Source organism: Hipposideros armiger, unplaced genomic scaffold, assembly GCF_001890085.2.
Source record: "Hipposideros armiger isolate ML-2016 unplaced genomic scaffold, ASM189008v1 scaffold_44, whole genome shotgun sequence".
NCBI lineage: Eukaryota > Metazoa > Chordata > Mammalia > Chiroptera > Hipposideridae > Hipposideros > Hipposideros armiger.
In genome coordinates, this window is record NW_017731394.1 from 5,795 (window position 1) to 25,322 (window position 19,528).

Below are 19,528 nucleotides of genomic sequence, written 5' to 3' on the forward strand. Positions count from 1 at the left end.
AGCACACTCTATAAGGAAAGCTTCATTTTGTGCATCGTTTGTGTTCCTCCTTTCTCATGTCCTGCTTGTCTTCATGTACCTGTTTCTGTTTGTGTTAGTCGTCCTCTCCAGGTAAATCGTTCATGAGACCAGTGATTCCATCAGCAAATTATCCAGAAAACGCTGCCTTTGCACGTTGTGACAGATCATGTCACTGGTGGATTTCCAGCTACTCCCGTGGTCTAATTACCCTGGCAGTTGTCCCCTGTGCCTAACCTTGTTTTCTCGTTGCCTTGGCATCTTAGCTTCATCTTCTCATTACCTTTTCTCCTAACTAAAGCTCAAATTTACACGTTTGTTTGGTTGGTTTTTACCTACCCCCACTTAACCCTCTCCACTCACCATCCCCCTATTTTTGATTGGCAGTATCATCCAGATAAACAAAGTGCAGATGTGCCAGCAGGAACAGTGGAGGAATGTATACAGAAGTTCATCGAAATTGATCAGGCATGGAAAATTCTAGGGAATGAAGAGACAAAAAAAGAGTATGACCTGCAGCGGCATGGTAGGTACTGGGGGTAAGGCTCCATACGTAGCACATTGGCAACTCTTTGAAGCACAGTCTGCAGCCATTCCTGGGGAGCATTTTCCAGCATTTGCACCCCGTTATTATTGCCTTTTTTACCACCCTCCTCGGATCATTGTTTTTAATTATGCCCTATTCTTAGTAGTGATTGTTGTGTATCCATTGTGAAGTTAACAAGACTACTAAGGTATGGCTTCTTGTGGAGCTGTGAAAGCTACTTTTTATAACTAATGAAAAATGTTTAATTACACATTCCTAATATGTTTAAAAACTTTTTATTAATTTAGTTATATACTCACTAAAATTTTAATGGTAGTACTTTTACGACGGCACACTGTATAAACGACAGTCTGAAGGAAGATACTCTATAGGATAACATCATAAAGCACTGCTGTCTCTGAGCTTATTTTAGGCTGGGTTTCATGATGCTCTCTTGGATAAACTCCTTATAAGATTGCTATAAATGACATTTAAGGAATGAACATTTCCGAAGCAGTTTTAAAAGTCGTTTCTTTTATGTATTTTAGAAACTAGCTTCTTAAAACAGGGACAAGCTCTTGTGAGGAAGAAAAGGAGAAATGTAGGTCAGGTTTGTCACACATGGATGGCGGTTACCCAAAGTGATAGGCTGCCTTGCAGCACTGGCCCTGGGGTAGGAGTCCCTCAGCCCTCTGTCTGAACCTTCGATATTCACCCTACATGCTAATGGGGGGAGTCAATACCCAGTTACAGCCTGGGGGGAAAACACTGCAGTAGTACACCCAACTCAGCATTGACTCGTGTGTGTTGATAAAAGCTCACTGTCTGTAGTTGATTATTGAGTCATCTCCCTTGCCCGACACTGGCACACCATCAAACCCAACCAAATGATTTTAAGAGTCCTACTAATAAAATTACAAAAATCTGATTTGAGAATCAATTCTTGTATTTTTAAAACACAGCATTATAAGATAAAGCCAGTGATATATACAGAATATCCATATTTTCAGAGGGAGTTGTATTGATAAAATTAAGTATTTCTTACAGGCAGTGCATGATACTTTTGTGTGTAAAGACTTCATGTGCTATTTTATGTACTGGAGGATTTGTTTTTATTTTACTTTATTTTAATTTTAATTTTTATTAGTTTTATTAGTTTCAGGTGTACAAAACAATGCAATAGTTATCCTTTTCACCCCTCACAAAGTGACAACCCTCCTCCCCCATCCACTGCTCCCCCACCCCCGATATCATACATATCTATTACAATTCCATTGACTCCATTACCACACTATACTCCATATCCCATGACTATATGTATATATAATTATAGTTGACATATATTATTCAACGGCCCCTTCAGATGTACAGTGCAGTGGCCTCTACACCATCTATGAAGTGGTCTCCCTAACAAGACAGGAGACCATCTGGCCCCCTAAAAAATATTTACAACATTATTGATTATATTCCCCAAGCTGTCTTTTCTATCCCTGAGGCCATATTGTAGTTACCAATTTATGTTTTCTTGTCCCTTCCCCTTCTCCTTCATCCCCACCCCCTCCCATCTAGCAACCTTCAGGTTTTCCTCTGTCTCCGAGACTATTTCTGTTTACTTTGCTCATTTATTCAGTTCCTTAGATTCCACATATAAGTGAGATCATATGGTATTTGTCTTTCTCTGACTGACTTATTTCACAATAATCAGCTCTAAGGCCCTTCTACTTATTTATTACAGGTTTTTTTTTAATGTTAAGAAATTGAATGTATCCTTGCAATGAATTTGGATTAATTTTCAAATATGGCTTGAATATTTTGTCCTGCTGGTATTGGTGCACGTATGAGCATCTTTCCAATGTTGTAGTTCTTTTGTAAATGTGTTTGTACTTCTGACAAAAGAATGTAGAGGTGGTTCCACTTGAGGATGAATTCTATCCATAGATACATCTGTTTAACCTTGGTTCACGTGATATAATTTCTGTGAAAATACTGAAACTAATACACGAGAGTGTTGTTTGTGAGAAGTTACTACATTCCTAAAGCAACCACACTGTACTGGAAAGGATTATTTTCTGATGGTACTTTTGCACATCTTGACCAGTCTTTACTCTGTAGGGTGTTAATTTGCTTAAGATAAGGATAATCCACAGAACTGTAACTTAAGGTGGAGAGTATGTACTTGCACTGACTGTCGCTCTGCATTTTTGCCACTCTAGAGCCTGTCCTATTAGGAACCTATCAGTGAAGTCCACTGTCTAGAGAAAAGAGGTGGGGCGATATCAGGAATCAAAAACTTTCTCTCTTGCTGTTCTATAGCGTAGGGTAGACCAGAAGTGCAGAGAAATAAGAAATAGAATTTAAAGTGAACAATAGAATTGCATGAAGGAAGGTTTAAAGACATGTTGGAAGAATAAATAATCAACATCTTCAAACCTTTCTCATAGTCTTTGAGAAGTCCTTGGAAATGTGGATTTCTTTTGAGTTTTGAGTCCCTGATTTTAAGGTTTTAATGGAAGCAACTATGGCCTACTGTATCGCAGGGGCGCCTCCTGTAGGTCATGGATGAGGTCACAACAAAGTTTAGACAAACCAAATACAGTGAGAGTTGGGCCTGATCAATGATTCAGATAAACAGGCATATCTTCTGCTTGAAAGTTTGCAAGTTTTTCAGGTGGGTGATTGCTGAATTGAGCTATTCTAGAAGAACAGTAGAAATACAATTTTTCATTACATTTTAGTACCTCAGATTTAAGTACTAAATATTTTCTTCATTACCAGAGGCTCCAAATAGTGAGAGCGCTTTCAGTTTTAAATTGAGATTGCCTTGCTTTTAGATAAGAAATAGAGTTCTCTTATCCAAGTATAACTAGCTGTTTTTAAATGGCCTACTACAGCTATTTTTAAAATCTAATAATAAACCTAGTTTCGTATTTTGAATACTGACATTAATTTTTCCTTCTTGACCCATCCTCGATAAATGGTTCCCCAAAAGAAAGAAATGAACTTGAACTTCTAACAGTGAGGATTTAGATTTGATAGAAGGAAAACCTTTGAGAGTGATAATTTGTTAAAGACCAGGGTAGGTTACCAAGAGAGAGAGAATTTGTTATAACCAGGTCAAAGCACTCTTTTTTTCTGGGTCACCCCCTGGGGACATGGAAATAGCTTTGTTACACAGAACTCTTTTGCATGTGGTGATAGTTCATTGTAGAACTTTCTTTTCATAGGGTGTGCTTTAAATGTTTGTTTCCTGCCCTCCATTAACTTGGAGTATAAAATAAATTTGAGTTCCCTAATACTTGGGAAGGAGGCAGGAGATGTTTTATTGGCTGATGTTGAATGCTTTCTTTTATTTCACAGCCCAAAGTTGATGCTCTGTTGTAAGGACAACCTCAGTATCACCTACAATCATTTACTTCTCTAAAAGATCATTTAAAGGAGCCCTTGACATCCATATTTCTTTTCTTCACAAAAGAAATTATCAAATGAGTTCTAATAGAGAAAAAGTCCAAGATAGATAACATAAAGTAAAGTACATATATTTTTTTTCTCCCTCATTTCCACTTCTATATTCTCAGTTGACATGTTAGGGCAGTGTTGGACGGGCTGAAGAAGAGCAAATCTAAAAAAGGATGAGTAATATTCAGTTCTCAGATGTTATACATTTTGAAAGCAATGTTAACGAGTGGATTTAATCAATTAGTTCCAGTTGGCATGTTTACCTTATTGTTTCTAAGGACGCTTCCAAGGCTGCTTCCCATGTTCCCTTGAAAGGCATGGACTTAGTCAAGATTAGGCTTTGCATTTTAGACAACCAGACGAACGCTTTTGGAAAATCTTTTCAGGATTTATAAAATGTCCACATGAATGATATCTATTGAATAGATTTTGGTGCCTTTATAAATCTTATGTAGTTTTCTCATATATTAAACACATTAAAAAACACATCAGAAGTATATCATGGGAAAATAATCGGGATCATGATTCAATAGCTTTGTAATGTGACAGTCACACCTATCTATCTGATGTCTTGGTGGCTCTATAGAGTGACACACAGCTTATGAGTTAGCTTACTTCTCTGGGACCTCAAGAGGAACAAACATTCAAATGAAGTCATCAAATTAAGTAACGTACTAAAAAAAATAAGTGGATTGTTTGGAATCCTTGGTGGTATATTATTTTATATTAGATGTGTCTATTAGTGCATTATTTTGGTAATGTGGAGCCTTCCCGCTACATAATTGGCCAAGAACTTGGATACCAAAAACAGCACGGTTCAGAAGGGGATTGGGCCATACATTGTAAAATTAGTGTCTTTACTTAGAGCTATTCAGTTACTCCTCCTTAACTAGATACAAAGTTCATTGCTGGTATTGTGTTATATAATTCACTTCATCCTTTAATTAGGATATTTGAGAATGGGAGAGAAGCAAATCTTGGACCCAATAAGGAACATATCTTAAAACCCCACCAAGATTTATGTCAGATAACTGAATCAACTTTCAATTTCTGAAGCTCAAAGTAAGAATTCTTCCTGAAAAGAAAGTTAATGCTAGGGACTGATTAACTCCATAAGAAGGGAAATAATACTTTTAAATGTAGATAATATGAATTGGGGTTAACTGTTAGGAATGATGACTTAAGGCCAGTTGATATTTGTGTAAATTATGTACTAAAACTGACCCTTACAAATACTTATAGTAGTCAGNAATATAGCTTGCAGATTGTGTCACTTATTCTTTACATTTAACAGTGAAAAATAACTAAAACTGAATAGCAAATACTTTATTAGGAAGTACACGGTCTCAATGGCAATAACAAATTCACCTGAACAGGAGACAATAATCAAATCAAAAGAATAAATGTTTGCTAATCATCAGAAAATCGGTGGCCATTAGGGCTATCACGTAGAAATCCAAAATCACTCAGAGGCCAAATCTGTAAAAATCAAAATATGATTGAAGACAGTTAATGAAAATGATGTTATATCATCATCATATTCCTTTTTTTTCATTCATCCCTTTTCTCCATGTCATATAATTAAACACCCTCTCCTTATTCTTTGGTAAAGAACAAATTTTATACTTCAAAATAAGACCTTGGAAAGTACATTTTTACGTGTGTATGTATTTAAACTCAGAAGTTTGGAACATTCAAACATAGAAGGAATTATATGTGTGTCATGTGTGAATACAGTTGACCCTTGAACAGCATGTGTTTGAACTTCATGAGTCCACTTACACGCAGATTTGTTTCAATAAAAACACAGTCGACCCTCTGTGTCCCCGGGTTTCACATCCATGGATTCAACTAACAGTGGATTGCAAAGAGTATTTTCGAATCGTGGTTGGGAATCCGTGGATGCAGAGGGACAACTGCATGCATTGTTCTGTGTCATTTTATATAAGGGACTTGAGCATCCTTGGATTTTGGTATCTGGGGGATTCCTGGAACCAGTACTGGATACCACACATAAGTTTTTGAGGAATCAAAAGTTATACATGGACTTTCAACTGCATGGGAGAACTGCACGGGGGTTCAGTGCTCCAACCCCCGCAGTGTTTAAGGGTCAGCTGTATATATGTGCGAATGTGTATGTGTGTCTGTGTTATCCTTTACTACCCTCAAAGTTACTGTAAACCTAGTACTTGAATATATGCTTAAGTGTAAAGAACCGTGTAAATTAGCCAACAGCCCTAAGTGTTCAGGTCTGTTTTTCTCCTTACTGATTGTGACATAAAGGAGGAGCCAGTGAAAACAATAATCTTTCCTAAGAATCATTTATGTACTACAACCATAAGTCCATTAGTCAGTATACTCACCTCCATTACAGGTAGTTTGACTCTACATTGCTCTTCTGCAAATGCACATTTATATATTCCCAGGATATAAACATGGTTGTAAAAGTTGTATGAGAGAAACATTTTTAGAGATCTAAATTAAAGGTTCAAACAAAAATTATTCTCAATGACCTGTCTCAGTGAGGGGAAGGGGTAATGTTTATAGCTATGAAGCCAACATGTTCATAACTATTATTGCAACAGTCAAGTCCAATAACAGCCTGAGGAATTCAAAGTTCATTTTGAAAGAAAGTGTTTTTTGTCCCAGCTCAGAGAAGAAACCCTGCATTTAAGCAGAAAACAGTACCTTAAAGAAGATACGTCCTCTTATTAGTCCATATGGAATAGGTCCATAGTATCTGGAATCTGTAGAATTCTGTAGATTATCACCTTCTAACCAAACATGACCCATTGGCACCTGGAATTAGAGAAGAAAGCAGCCCCTTTAAAAAAGAACAAAACAAGTTTGGGTACTACAAATAAAAAGTATGTTTTATGGAGATAGACATGTCCTAAAGTTCTCTTTTATAAAATACATACAAACCCTATGGTTTGCATTTTTTGCTTTTATTTCTTGCACAATAACTTTTACTAAATATTAGTAAGCAATATTAAGGTTTCAACTTTTTAAAAGACCTATCTTTTTTGCCACATGGTTCCCAAACGTTAATTTGTTATACAAACCCCAAACTGAGGTTATAAGAGATCAAAACAGTGTGACAGGGTCATTAATTTAATAGACTTCAAAAGAGGTCATTAGGATGCTGACTGGAAACGTGCCCTCCTGTCTCAGTAACAGCATAAGCAGTGCAGCCCTTCACTCAGCAACATCCTGGGGCCAATACCAAGGCCAGACCTATTAGAATGCTCATGATGAACTAAATGGTAATTGATGGTGACATCAATTACAAATAATCTCATCATTTTACTGGGCTTGTCAGAATTCTAATTAAGATCCCTGTTTTGCCTTTGTATGGGCCATATCTTCAATACATTATACTTCAATAATGACCATCAAGAAATAGAAGGACCTATTATAAAATCATCAGCTGTAAAATTAATGATGGTGACCTTCTACTAAATGAAAAGACCCTAGTTCCTCTATGTCCTGTGTATTAACTGGTTAATAACATAAGTTTACAGTTTTAGTCAATGACAATCATAAACATATTTAGAACAGAATGTTACTTTAAAAAAATGCCCTTTTTGTTATGAGACATTTGCCCATTAATATCTGTTCAACATAAACTTTAAAAATTACTCTCTAGCAACAATCTTTAAAATTGCATTTTAAAAGTTTTTTTTTTTTTTTTTACAGTTTTTGTTATCCAAGTAAGCTGAATTATTGACCAGTCCAAAATGATCTTTTGGAAAGGAATTTGTTTTCACTGTTCTTTTGACTATTACTTGAGAATAAGTGAAGAAAAATAATCCTATTGGGTTTAATAAGAAATGACTGCAATTTTTAAAATGTCACAAATTACTTTTTAAAAAAGACTATATTTTTAGAGCAGTTTTAGGTTCACAACACAATTGGAAGGAAGGTACAGAGATTTCCCATATGCCTCCTGCTCCCACATTATTGGCACCCCAACACCACCAGAGTGTTGTGTGTTGTGTATTTGGTACACTTGGTGAACCTACACTGACATCATAATCACTCAAAGTCCATAGTTTACCTTACATTCATTCTTGGTGTTATACATTCTATGGGTTTGGACAAATATGTGACATGTATCCATCATTCTAGTATCCTAAAAATCCTCCATTATCTCTCTATTCATTCCTCCTCTCCCTGTTTCCTTTTGGAAAAATAAATTTATACAAGCATGTAAAATTTCAATTTCACTTTATATCAGAGATTATATAATCTTTGGAATGTCTTATATAGAAATATCTGCCAAAACAAATCAAGTTAATTATTTTCATTTAGATGCACTTAAATATAAAATTTCTCTATTTGTAGAGAAAGGACATAAGTTTCCTGAAAGTATCAAACATTATAAGGAGATTCACTTTTATTAGTGGAACTAGTTATAGGTTCTAGGGCCAATGGTAAGGCTAGCTCCTACCTATATAATAAGTGGATTTAGGTGCAGTGAAGCCTAAGACAGCTTAAGCAGACAAATGAGTACATCTCAGTTCATAAATAACAGGAAAAACAAAACAGTGTATTTGGAAAGCCATGTGTTATTAACATATTCTGAAGTACTGCTTTGAGAGAAGCTACGATGTGAACATCTTTGGTGTTTAAATGTCCATAGTTTTTCTGTAATATGTGTTTGTGCCCGAATTCTAAAAATAGGTAATATGTACGAATAAAGTATTAGGTTGTCGGAAAAGTCATGACGCATTTTTGCAATAAGAACCACAGAAAAAATACGTCATGACTTTTCCGACAACCCAATAGAATAATAAAGTTAGGTACACCAGTACAAACAAAAGAAGAAAAAATTCTACAAATTAATAAGGCAACATACTAACAATTAAGAAAACAGAAACCAAAGTTGAACTCAAATATTTGCTGGTGACTAATATTAGTAGGTAGAAATTTTTGTAAAGCACAATCGCTTTTGTGGCAGTTATGACATAAGTTTCTTCCAAATTAGCGAAATAAAGTGATGAAGTATTATCTCTCTGCTATAATAAAATTAACAAGCACAGAAAGAAATCTGCTAAGAGAAACCCAGAGCACATCACCGGAAGCCCATGGAGAAGGGTGACCCAGACTAGCTACACCTAGTCCTTGATTGCATGGAATGGAACAAAAGGGAGGAATAGTAACACAAACCAGTTTGTATATGTGGCTTTTGGTTTATTTAATCAAACAAACAAACAAAAACCTCATTTGATCCTTAAAACTACCTGTGAGGTATTGCTATTGATATTTAATAGCAGAAGTAGTAGGTTCAAGTATGGGCCATGCTAACTCCTAATTATCTGAAGCCCATACATAGTAATCTGCGTGCATCCAGTTATATTATAGTAAAGGAATAACCTCTACATCTCACAGACGTCAATTCTTTATATAAAATACACAAATCAAGGAAACAAGCTCATCATTGATGGTACCTTTAATCTGTTGGGTTGTCGGAAAAGTCATGATGCATTTTTGCAACGAAAAGCAGAAAAAATATGTCATGACTTTTATGACAACCCAATAGTAAGAGCTTCTCTATCATAGGAAAACCTCTAAGTGTGGATCTTTTAAAATCAAAACAGTCACCTTTGCTGACCCTACCTCTCCATCAGTTATTTTCTCAGTAAAAAATTCATGGTTTGAAATTCTTCTACTTTTGAAATACATAATTATTTTTGGTATGAGGTAATGGTGTACACCTTAAAAATCTATTTTACAGATGTATCGTTTATTTACACTAAAATGTACTCATTTGAAGTTTTGACACCAGTTTTGAAAAATGTGCACACCTCCACACCTCCAGGTACAATCAGGATGGAGAACGTTTCCGTCATGCCAGAAAGTTCCCTCCTGTCCAGGCACCTTCCACCCCTAAACCCAGTCCCTGGCAACTCATGATCTGTTTTCTGATACTAGAACTAGTTTTACCTGTTCCTAAATTCACATAAGTGAAATTTTACAGTACATCCTATTTTGTATCTGGCTTTGTTCAGCAATATTTTATGATTAATCCATGTTGTATCAGTCATTCATTCCTTTTTACTGCTGAGTAGTATTCCATTGTCAAATTACTATGTTTATCCATGAAATGGCTGATGGATAGGAGCTGTTTACAGTGTTGGGCTCTTACAAATAACGCTCTATGAACATTCATGTACAAGTCTATTTCTTTTCAGTAAATACCTAGGGGTAGAATTTCTGGGCCATATGTATATGCCTAACCTTAGAATTGTCCAAAGTGATTATACTATTTTACACTTCCAATATCATCAGTGTATGAGTGTTTCTGTTGTTCCACAACCTTGGTATTTTCAGTTTAAAAAATGTTTGCCATTCTAGTAGGTTATTGGTATCACATTGTGGTTTTTATTTGCATTTCTCGCATGAGCATCTTCTTGTGCCTATTATGTGTCTTTTGTGAAGTGTCTATTAAAATATTCTACCTGTTTTTAAAATGGGTTGTTTTTCTTATTATTCATTTTAAGAGTCCTTTACATACCTTGGGTACAAGTCCTTTGAGAGGTATTGCAAATATTTTCTCCCAGTCTAGAATCTTTTCTTTTGTAGTTTCTAATCTACTGTGAATACCACACAATGTATTTTTAAGCTCTAGGAATTTCACTTGGTTGTTTTTTATATTTATTATTTCTTTCCTCATAATGTTCATGCTCCAGATCCTTGAAAATATTTAGAATTGGTGTTTTAGAGCACATGTCTGTTGGAATTCCATGATCTCTCATTTCTGGATCTATTTAATTTTTTCACTGGCTATGGGTTTCATTTCCTACTTCTTAATGTATCTAGCAATTTGTCATTGAGTTGGACACTGATTTGCTGAGTGGATTTTGTTGTTTTTAGAGTGTGTTAAATGTTGAAGAGGTCTGTTTGTTTTGGGGATGCAGTTAATGTAGCTGTGGATCATTTTTTTTAAGCCTTTTCTTTAAGCTTATTAGGTTGCGTCTGTCTTACACTATACTCTAAGGGCTATTTAAACCTACTATTAAGGCATGATGTTCTAGGGTCTCCCCTGGATGCTCTGGATATTCAGTGAGATCTATCCACTCTGGTCAGAATTCAGTGGCTCCCAGCCCTTGCGAGCTCTGCGAATGCTCAGCTCCCCCCTTGCTTGGTCTCTCTGCTTCACCATAAGCAGGTACATTTTAGTACACATGTAGCCCAATAACCAAGACAATACCTGCATAGACTTCTGGAGGTCATTCTGTAGCTCTGTTCTCCCTGCTGGTTTGATCCATAAATTCCAACCACTTAAACATCCCTCTGTCTCCTCAACTGAGCAAGACCCCTGTGCTTTGTTTGAATTTTCCCTCCTCCTGCCCTCCTGGAAACTGCCTTCAGGCAGGATAGGGCTTGTCTGGTTTGTTTCCCTTCTCTCAGGGATGTGTCTTGTACTGCCTGCTGTTCATTGTCTGAAAACAGTTGTTTACATATTTTGTCCAGTTTTCTAGTTCTTTATGGCAGGAGGGCAAGTTCAGCACCAGTTACTCCGTCATTATTTTTGGCATAATTCATAACAATATGAAGAGAATCCTTTTGGTGAGAGTTTTGAGGTAAGTGTGCTTTTGGCATCTCCACCTAGTGTCCCCTTCAGTGGCATCCCATAATATGACTTTGTCTTACCTTGTCCCTATCAAAATCTCCAGAAAAGATTTGCCAAACAGCCTGCAATTATGTAGGAACAAGGACGTTCCCTATTGATTGCTTGCATCTCAAAATTGGCAACAGTAATAAATATTTCTTGGTAGGCAGAGGTTAAATATAGTTTATATAATAATAGACAAACTGGTTAAAAAACTGACATATATGAGTATAGTCAGTGAAAAAAGTAAGTTACAGGATAATGTGTATAAATGTTTAAAAAGAAAACCCACAAAACATTTCTTATATATTTCAAAATTTACATTTTTGTGACAAATATGTATTAGACAACTTAAATATACAGAGGGTGCCAAAAATGTATATACATTTTTAAACAAGGAATAAACTATATTAAAATTGTAATACTCAACATATACCAATAAAAAAAGATGAATATAAGTTATGTTTGTCTTCTGCAATAACAAGAGGTGCTCAAAGTGGTTATCATCAGCGTAATTTTAATATTAGGTTGTCAGAAAAGTCATGACACATTTTTGCAATGAAAAACATAGAAAAAAATACGTCATGACTTTTCCAATGGCCCGATAGTTTTTTCCTTTCTTAAAATGTGTATACATTTTTTTTTGGCACCCTCTGTAGCTACATATATACACACACACATACGTGTGCCTTCATATGCACAGCCCTTTTAGTGATACTTGTACTTTTTAAAANTTTTTTTTCCTTTTTCAGTAACACTTAATATAATTAAGACTATAATTTAAGATTTATTTTAATTAATAATATGGATTGGTGGTTCAAGCATCTGTTCAGTCAACAAATATACAAACTTACTGATACAAGTAAAAATGCCAAGATATTGAAGGAAGTGAACAACATGAAGTCAACAAGAGCTATCATAAATGTGTTATTGTCCTTGGGACTTCCAAAAGTAAACTTGACAGTGAAAAAGATACGAAGAATCCCAACCACAGTCAATGAATCAGTTACAAGCAGCCACCGTTAGTCTTAAAACTATTGGATGTCCTTAGATGCTTATGTAAATTAAGGGCTTTCTGTAATTGTAAAGATTGAAATAGTTCTTACACTTGTGAGAAAAAAATACTGAGCAACAGCTACATGAAGCCATTATTTTTGCAGGAATATTGAAAAACTAGTCATGTAAGTTTTGCAGTTGAATTCGCAATTTTGAGTTCCTTGCAATTGAAAAGAGCAGTCTTGGTGGATGAAGTTAAATAAAAAGCAGATCAAATGGGTAAGTAAAAATTGTTCGAAGATTTCTTCACAGTCACTTTCAGAATAGCCTTCATCTGGAAGGTCAAGATCCAGACAGAAAAGTGGATGAAGCCCTACATGATAAATACAGCCAAGTTCAGCTTCTCGATCCAAGGACAGTATGAAGCGATGCGTTTTATTTTGCTTAGAAGGCATACCTGGAGAACTGTTGAAAGACTGAGTTAACTTTTCCCCTCACAGTTATTCTGTTATATAACTTGGTCATTTTTGTCTTCATTCTGACATCTAAAATGATAATTTCTGTGAAGATACCACTTTGTTAAGTGATAGAATATAACAATAATAATATGTGAGTTTTCAGTCAGCACTAACATTTGGAATCATCTATTATTATACAAAACTCCATAGTAGCCCATGGTGGCTTCTGAGTCATTTACGGAGCACATGTCACCACACATTGCTTCTCAGTGTTCACTGAAGTGGTAAAAAAACAAGGAAAATGTAGCGTAAGAAAACCAATGGTTAGAATATGTACATTTTTACACAATTTAATAATAAAACCATTCACTTTGAAAGCATACTCCACTACATCTACATCGTATATTGTTGGCTCAGACAGGGAAGATGTTAGCATTTTTTAAATTCAAGATGCAATTATTTTTCTTTACGGAGAAAACAGGCATTGTGGTAAAAAATAAAAANTATATACATCCATTTATATATATTTATATATAAATGGGTTGTCTTTTTGTATAATTAATGTATCAGGTGTCTAAGATAGGTCAGTTAAGAAGGTTTATTTATTTTGTCTGCCTTGTCTGACTTGCTTTGATTTCAAAAGCACTTAAGATATCTATAAGATACTGTGGAATATGGGCCACTTGGTTGTAAATTATTTATATCTGTTTTTCCCCTAACCAGGATCTGTTAAGTGCCAATTATCCCCATTCTTCAAATCTAAAATGGTGTTTTGTTTCACCATTCAAGCAAACTACCCTGGTCCTTCTAAGAAATTGAAATGTGATATGATTTTTTTTCTTTTTAAAAAATTAGAAATACTGAATAACCTATAGCCAAGTATACTTTATATAGAATGTGGAAATGAAATTGTTCTGTTCTGTTCAGAAATGACTCAGCATTTCAGCATACTGATGCATTCCACATAAGCTTTTCAGTGAGCACAGAGACGGAAGTCCCCCTGACCACTGGGGAAAGTTTATATCTTTGAGTTTCAGGGACAGTTTAATAGACTGTTGGTACCCAGTAAATATGAAGGGATGCAATATTTGACATACCTTAATAGAAAACCATGGTGAGTCCAAAATATTGTATAATCTTTTTTTCTATTTTAAAATTGTATAACTCACCAATAAATTTTGAGCAGGCAGTTATTAAATATAATTAAATTGCAGGCATTCACGCAGCAGAACAAAGGGAAGCATTCTCAGCAAGTGAACAAGAGACTAGTGAGACAGCCAAAGAAAATTTCACTGGGGTGGGGGGTGGGTTTCGTAGCTTCTTTTAAGCATGGACTTGTAGAAGAGCATTAACAAGCATAGAGGAAGTATAGCACGCCTTTACAAACAAAGACAAGTGCTTCTCATCGATGGTTGCTTTCTTTGTTCCAAAATACACTTATTTTAAGCAAGTGTGCATGCTTATTATACTTCCTGGACCATACTCTTACTAAATTTAGTTGGAATTCCAGGCTTCTTTGGACCTTCCATATGTAGGGAAAACTTTAGCACAGGAAACAGCAATGGAACATCAACAAAGTATAGTTGTCTTGTATGGTTATTGAAATATTTTAAAGTAATTCTTCCTTTAAGTTACCTATTACTCTGTTGCAAGCAAATAAAAATCAGATGGCGAACAGCCCCTTGCATTTGGGCAGAGCTTTATTCTTTAAAGCAGTTTTAGCCTGAATGCATTTGATTGGTAAAACCACCGCATGTTAGTGTGTCCCATCTGTCATAACTAAATTCCACAGACTAGGTGGCTTAAACAACAGAAATTGATTTCTCACCATTCTGAAGGCTAGGAAGTCCAAGATCAAGGTGCCAGTCAATATGGTCTCTTCCTGGCTTGCTGACAGCTTCTTTCTAGCTATGTCCTCTTGTGATACTTTCTTTGGTGCATATGTGACCTCACTTAACCTTAATTACCTCCTAAAAGCTTTATCTCCAAATACAGACACATTGGGGGTTAGGGCTTCAGCATGTGAATTTGGAGGGGGTCACAATTCATCCCATAGCAATTCTTCTGAAGTACATAACGGTAGAGATAACCCCATATACCTAGGGTTAGAAAGCTAGTCAAATATTAGAACTAGGATTCCAATAGAGTTAACTTACTCAACCCCACGCTGCCTTCCTTAATTACAAATAAAGTTTACCTCTTTCTCCTAAAACAGAGGTCACTGATTGATCACAAGGACACATTAAAATCAACTTTGTGGTTTTGCATGTTGCTATTTGTGGGAAATGGGATAGATTTTTGATTGTTAAATTTTATAAGCATTGGTATGCTCTGGAATTTTTAGTCTGCTGAAATTAGTCAGCCTTAAAACTGCTGTCAGAAGTAGTAAGCTAAGTTTTTAAATGGCAAATAAGTTATAGTGACCAGGCTGGAGTTGCCTTTTCAGCATTCTTCATGGTTATGATCAAAGTATTTTCTATTTTACAGAAGATCATCTAAGAAATATGGGACCAGTAGATGCTCAAGTGTATCTTGAAGAAATGTCTTGGAATGAAGGTTGGATTTTTTTCTTTCTCTTGACTACAGTAAAGGAATATATTAGGGATTTTCTTCAGAATCTTACAAAGAATAGCTTGGCTTTTGACATATATGTGGGTGTTATTATCTGGAATATTTTGTTTCTATTCAATTATTGATGTCCTCCTGTGTGACTCATTTAATTATTTTTCTATTCTCATTAGATGAGAATAGAAAATGTTTCATAAGGTTTTCTTTTTTTAACTACTTTGATTTTTGGCTTACTCTCCACCTGTGTAATAGGGAAAATAAAGTCAAAGAAGATAATTTTTTCCATCCTTCCTATGTTGACATTTGAGATGAATTCCTATTAGAATTATTTATTTTTGTTTATATGGAATCATAAACTGTCAGGNAACACTACATTTACCCATTTATCTGAATGGGACAGAAGATTTTAAGTTTGTTGCTAACTACTTTTCCTAACCTTATCACCAATCACAAACCTAATGTGAATCTTCTCCCCTGGTCCATTTAGGGGCTCCCAAACACATCCGCGTATGCTGTTTGTCATTACTCACAAGACCCTTATTCTTATTCAAGTTCCAACTCGAGTCTGCTCATCTCCCTCCCTGCCCTGACATTCTAATCCACTATCATTTCTAACCTCTGAATTTAATCAGCAAATTAATTATTTTGATTTTCTGTGGTTCCCATCTTTCAGTTCTGTTTGATACTTCAGAAGGACTAAAAAATTATAGGGATGTGGCTTTGATAATAATGGGTCATATTTAGTAGGACTGACACTAGCAAAGTCTATCAAATTTCTTTTTTTTCTAAAGATTTTTATTGGGGAATTGGGGGAAGGGGAACAGTTGCTGTCCTTTTGTTCTACAGCCTAGTTGTGGAGGACATTGTTTCACTGGCCCAAGTTGGCACCATCATTGCGCTCTTCCTGGGCGAGGCAGATCAGTCGCCGGTTTCTAGGCCGCCGCTCCCAGAGGCTGCTGGCCACTCACTGCGGCTGCTGGCCGTTCACGCTGGCTGCTGGCTACACACAGTAGCCCATGGCAACCCACTGCAGCAGAGGCTGCAGCCTATGCCGTTGCCGGTGACTCATGGCAGCCCAGCTCCAGGTCGAGCTGTTGTTCAGCATCTTAGCTGTAGGTCACTGGCCTTCATATGTGGGATCCGAACCAGGGCCCTGCTGCTCAGAGCTGGCGTCCCAAGCCAGCTCTTAACCAACGTGCCACTCGGCTGGCCTTCAAATTTCTTAACAGTTACATATCCAGACAAAGTCAAGAGTTGCTGCCTTTCTACGCTATGGTACTTGGGGCTTTCCTTGTCAACCGCCCCCTCCCCCCAATAATGATTGGTTTTTAGTCAATTTCCTATGATCTGGTATAGACAAGTCAATACAAACATTATAAAATAATAACACTTAAAATAGTTGCCATTTATTGAGCACTAAAACTATGGTAATCGTCTTTTAATCATTGTTTAACAACCATGTAAGGAAGAAATTAATATGTTTTCCAGAGAAACAGTCTGAGGCTCAGAGGGGTTAACTAATTTGACTAAGGTCACATAGCTAGTAATTGATAGAGGGGGAATTCAAAGCCTTTCTATGCCTCTTAATCATGCTGGGCTGCCCAGTTTTGAATAGGTGTGTACAACCTACTATTTTTTGGTCCAAATAGTCAAGAATGAGGCATATTTGAGGGTCAGAACAAGAGGCCAGGCCTACATCTGCTGCTGTTCTTTCTGCCTGTTTTGTACAGAAACATGAAATTCAACTTTCAGGTTTCATTTGGTACCTTTTATGAGCACTGTTTTCACTTCACGCTCAGTTTATGAAAGCTCTGTAGTTCTTCAAGTGCATAATTACACTCCAAATCTATAACTTTTCTTCAATATAGAAAGTCTCGCAATTGTGATGCTTTAATTTTATCTGGGAAAGGATTATATTATGATTTAATGAGCAGGTTTCAAGTTAAATGTTAGCTTGTTCTGAATCTCTTATCGAAGTATATAATGTTCCAAGAACAGAGACTGTTAACGACAAGGAAACCGATTTCCTTCAAGTTATTTCTATAGGAAAAATTTAGTTATGTATAGTGAAATGATTTTTAAGAATGATTGTTTCGAATTAAATGACTTGGTTTTAAAACAGCAAGATACTAAGACCTAAAGGAAAACACTGCTGTTTGCTTTACACATAGATGACTTCTTTAAGTTGGAAATACATTTAAATATTTTAAATGGTATAAAGATATAGACAGTGGACTAACTGTGCTGAATGAGAGCATGCTGGAGACTTGATCACTGGAGTAACACGACATTGCTACACATGAACGGTAGGAACAGAGCTGCAGATGGATTCAGTCTTTTGGCCAATATTGGGTTGATTGAGACATTTAGATACCTCAGCCATAATGAATAAAGTTAAATTCTTCTCCTCTGTAGCTTTTTGTTGCTGTTATTTACTTATTTTTACGTATTGATTTGAATTGTAGCTACAGTTAGAAAAACTTTCCTGGGATTAGGAAGTGTAATTATTTAGACAGCTAACAAAGAGTTGTTTTAGAAATTTTAGTATCATTAGGAGGAAGTTTTAAAAAGACTGGAATTCCATTGTCTTGTAAGAAGTAAGAAATATTTATTGATTCCCAAATGGACCTGAAAAAAACCTTTCCTCTTTTAGAAACCGGTGAATGACCCAGCGAGAGCTCTAGTAAGCTTTACTGAACCAAGCTGCTAATAGTTATTTAATGTTATTCTTCAGTGTGAAAGAATCTCCGTAGATTTTCCTTTTAATCTCTTTGAATTGCAAGCTCATAAACCTCTCTGATGAGTCCTGCCAGTGTTTTCTTAGATCCCACCGTTGAGACAATGGAGCCACTGAATTCTTTCACCTCTTGTTGTCAGACAAATCCAATAGAACACAAGGTCAGAAGGGCCTATACTTCTAAAGGTTTAAAGATTCTTTTTCAAGTAACCACATAAATTATTTGGTTTTATCATTCATTATATTCCTCAGGAATCTCTAACTATAATGCATTGCTTTCTATCTCTAAGTAAATTTGGAGTTTTTCTTGTCTCCATATTTGGTTAAGTTTGTGAGCACGGCACAGGGTGTGTGAACAGAACTTAATATTTCTAGATACCTTAGAAGAAGCTGAATCCATTCACTTCAAAAGAGTTAGGAATCATGTAATGCCATTGGTCTCAAGATACAGTATGCCAAATGCCAGGTAATGCAGTTTCTTTCCAATGGGTGGGTTTTTTGTTTGCTCGTTTTTTAAGTGATTACCATTCTGTAGCCAAGATTCCAGATTTAAATTTTGGATCTATTCCTTTAATTAAATCACTTTCTAAGTCAGTTCATGTTTTCTCACCATTTTTAATAGTGTCATCATTGATAGGAGAACTTTGAAATAGGATTTATATTTTCAGATACTTATTAAAATATTTCATTATAATGAGCAAAAATATTTGTAATATGTAATACTCAAAAGAAAACAAGTTTATCTGTTTTGCAGATGCCATGCTGATAGATAATTATCAAAGCTAATTATAGGGTTCCTGTGAGTTACTTTAAGGGCTAGGGTTGAATTAAATTTTCAAATTATAACTACAATGGTGGACAAGCAGAGATCATTGTTTAAGAAGAAGAAAAAAAAACATTGATTTGTTTGTGCTCCTTCCTTGTAATCATGGGAGGGGGCAAGTTGCTGTTGCCCCATTCCCTGGACACCTGCTTCTCAACAAAGGCTCCCCATCCCCCCGCATTTAGATTCACCTTTTACTTGTATGTACGCCCCCTGCTCATTTTACCATCTCCGGGGATCCAGTCCCCCCTGAGTTAATCACCCTAGCCTTTTTCAGAAGTTGTTAGATTACCGTCCTTTCAAAGAATATATACTTTTTTAGGAGGCT

At 35.9% G+C, this 19,528-nt stretch overlaps 1 protein-coding gene across 11 annotated transcripts in view; it reads right to left on the reverse strand.

The window, feature by feature from the left end:
• Window positions 1-5,309: 5,309 nt before the first annotated feature.
• The window catches only part of IMMP1L (inner mitochondrial membrane peptidase subunit 1), a 78,615-nt gene continuing 64,396 nt past the window's right edge, over window positions 5,310-19,528 (reverse strand). For 9 of the 11 annotated variants that reach the window (XM_019639471.1, XM_019639470.1, XM_019639472.1 and 6 more), the window contains 2 exons: window positions 6,689-6,799; window positions 5,310-5,479 (listed from right to left, as the gene is read on the reverse strand). In XM_019639471.1, coding sequence (XP_019495016.1) covers window positions 5,411-5,479; window positions 6,689-6,799 — 180 coding nt within the window. In that variant the 3' untranslated portion in view covers window positions 5,310-5,410. Of the gene's footprint in view, window positions 5,480-6,137; window positions 6,476-6,688; window positions 6,800-19,528 lie in introns of those variants that run through there. The other 2 variants (XM_019639469.1, XM_019639468.1) reach the window with 2 other exon arrangements.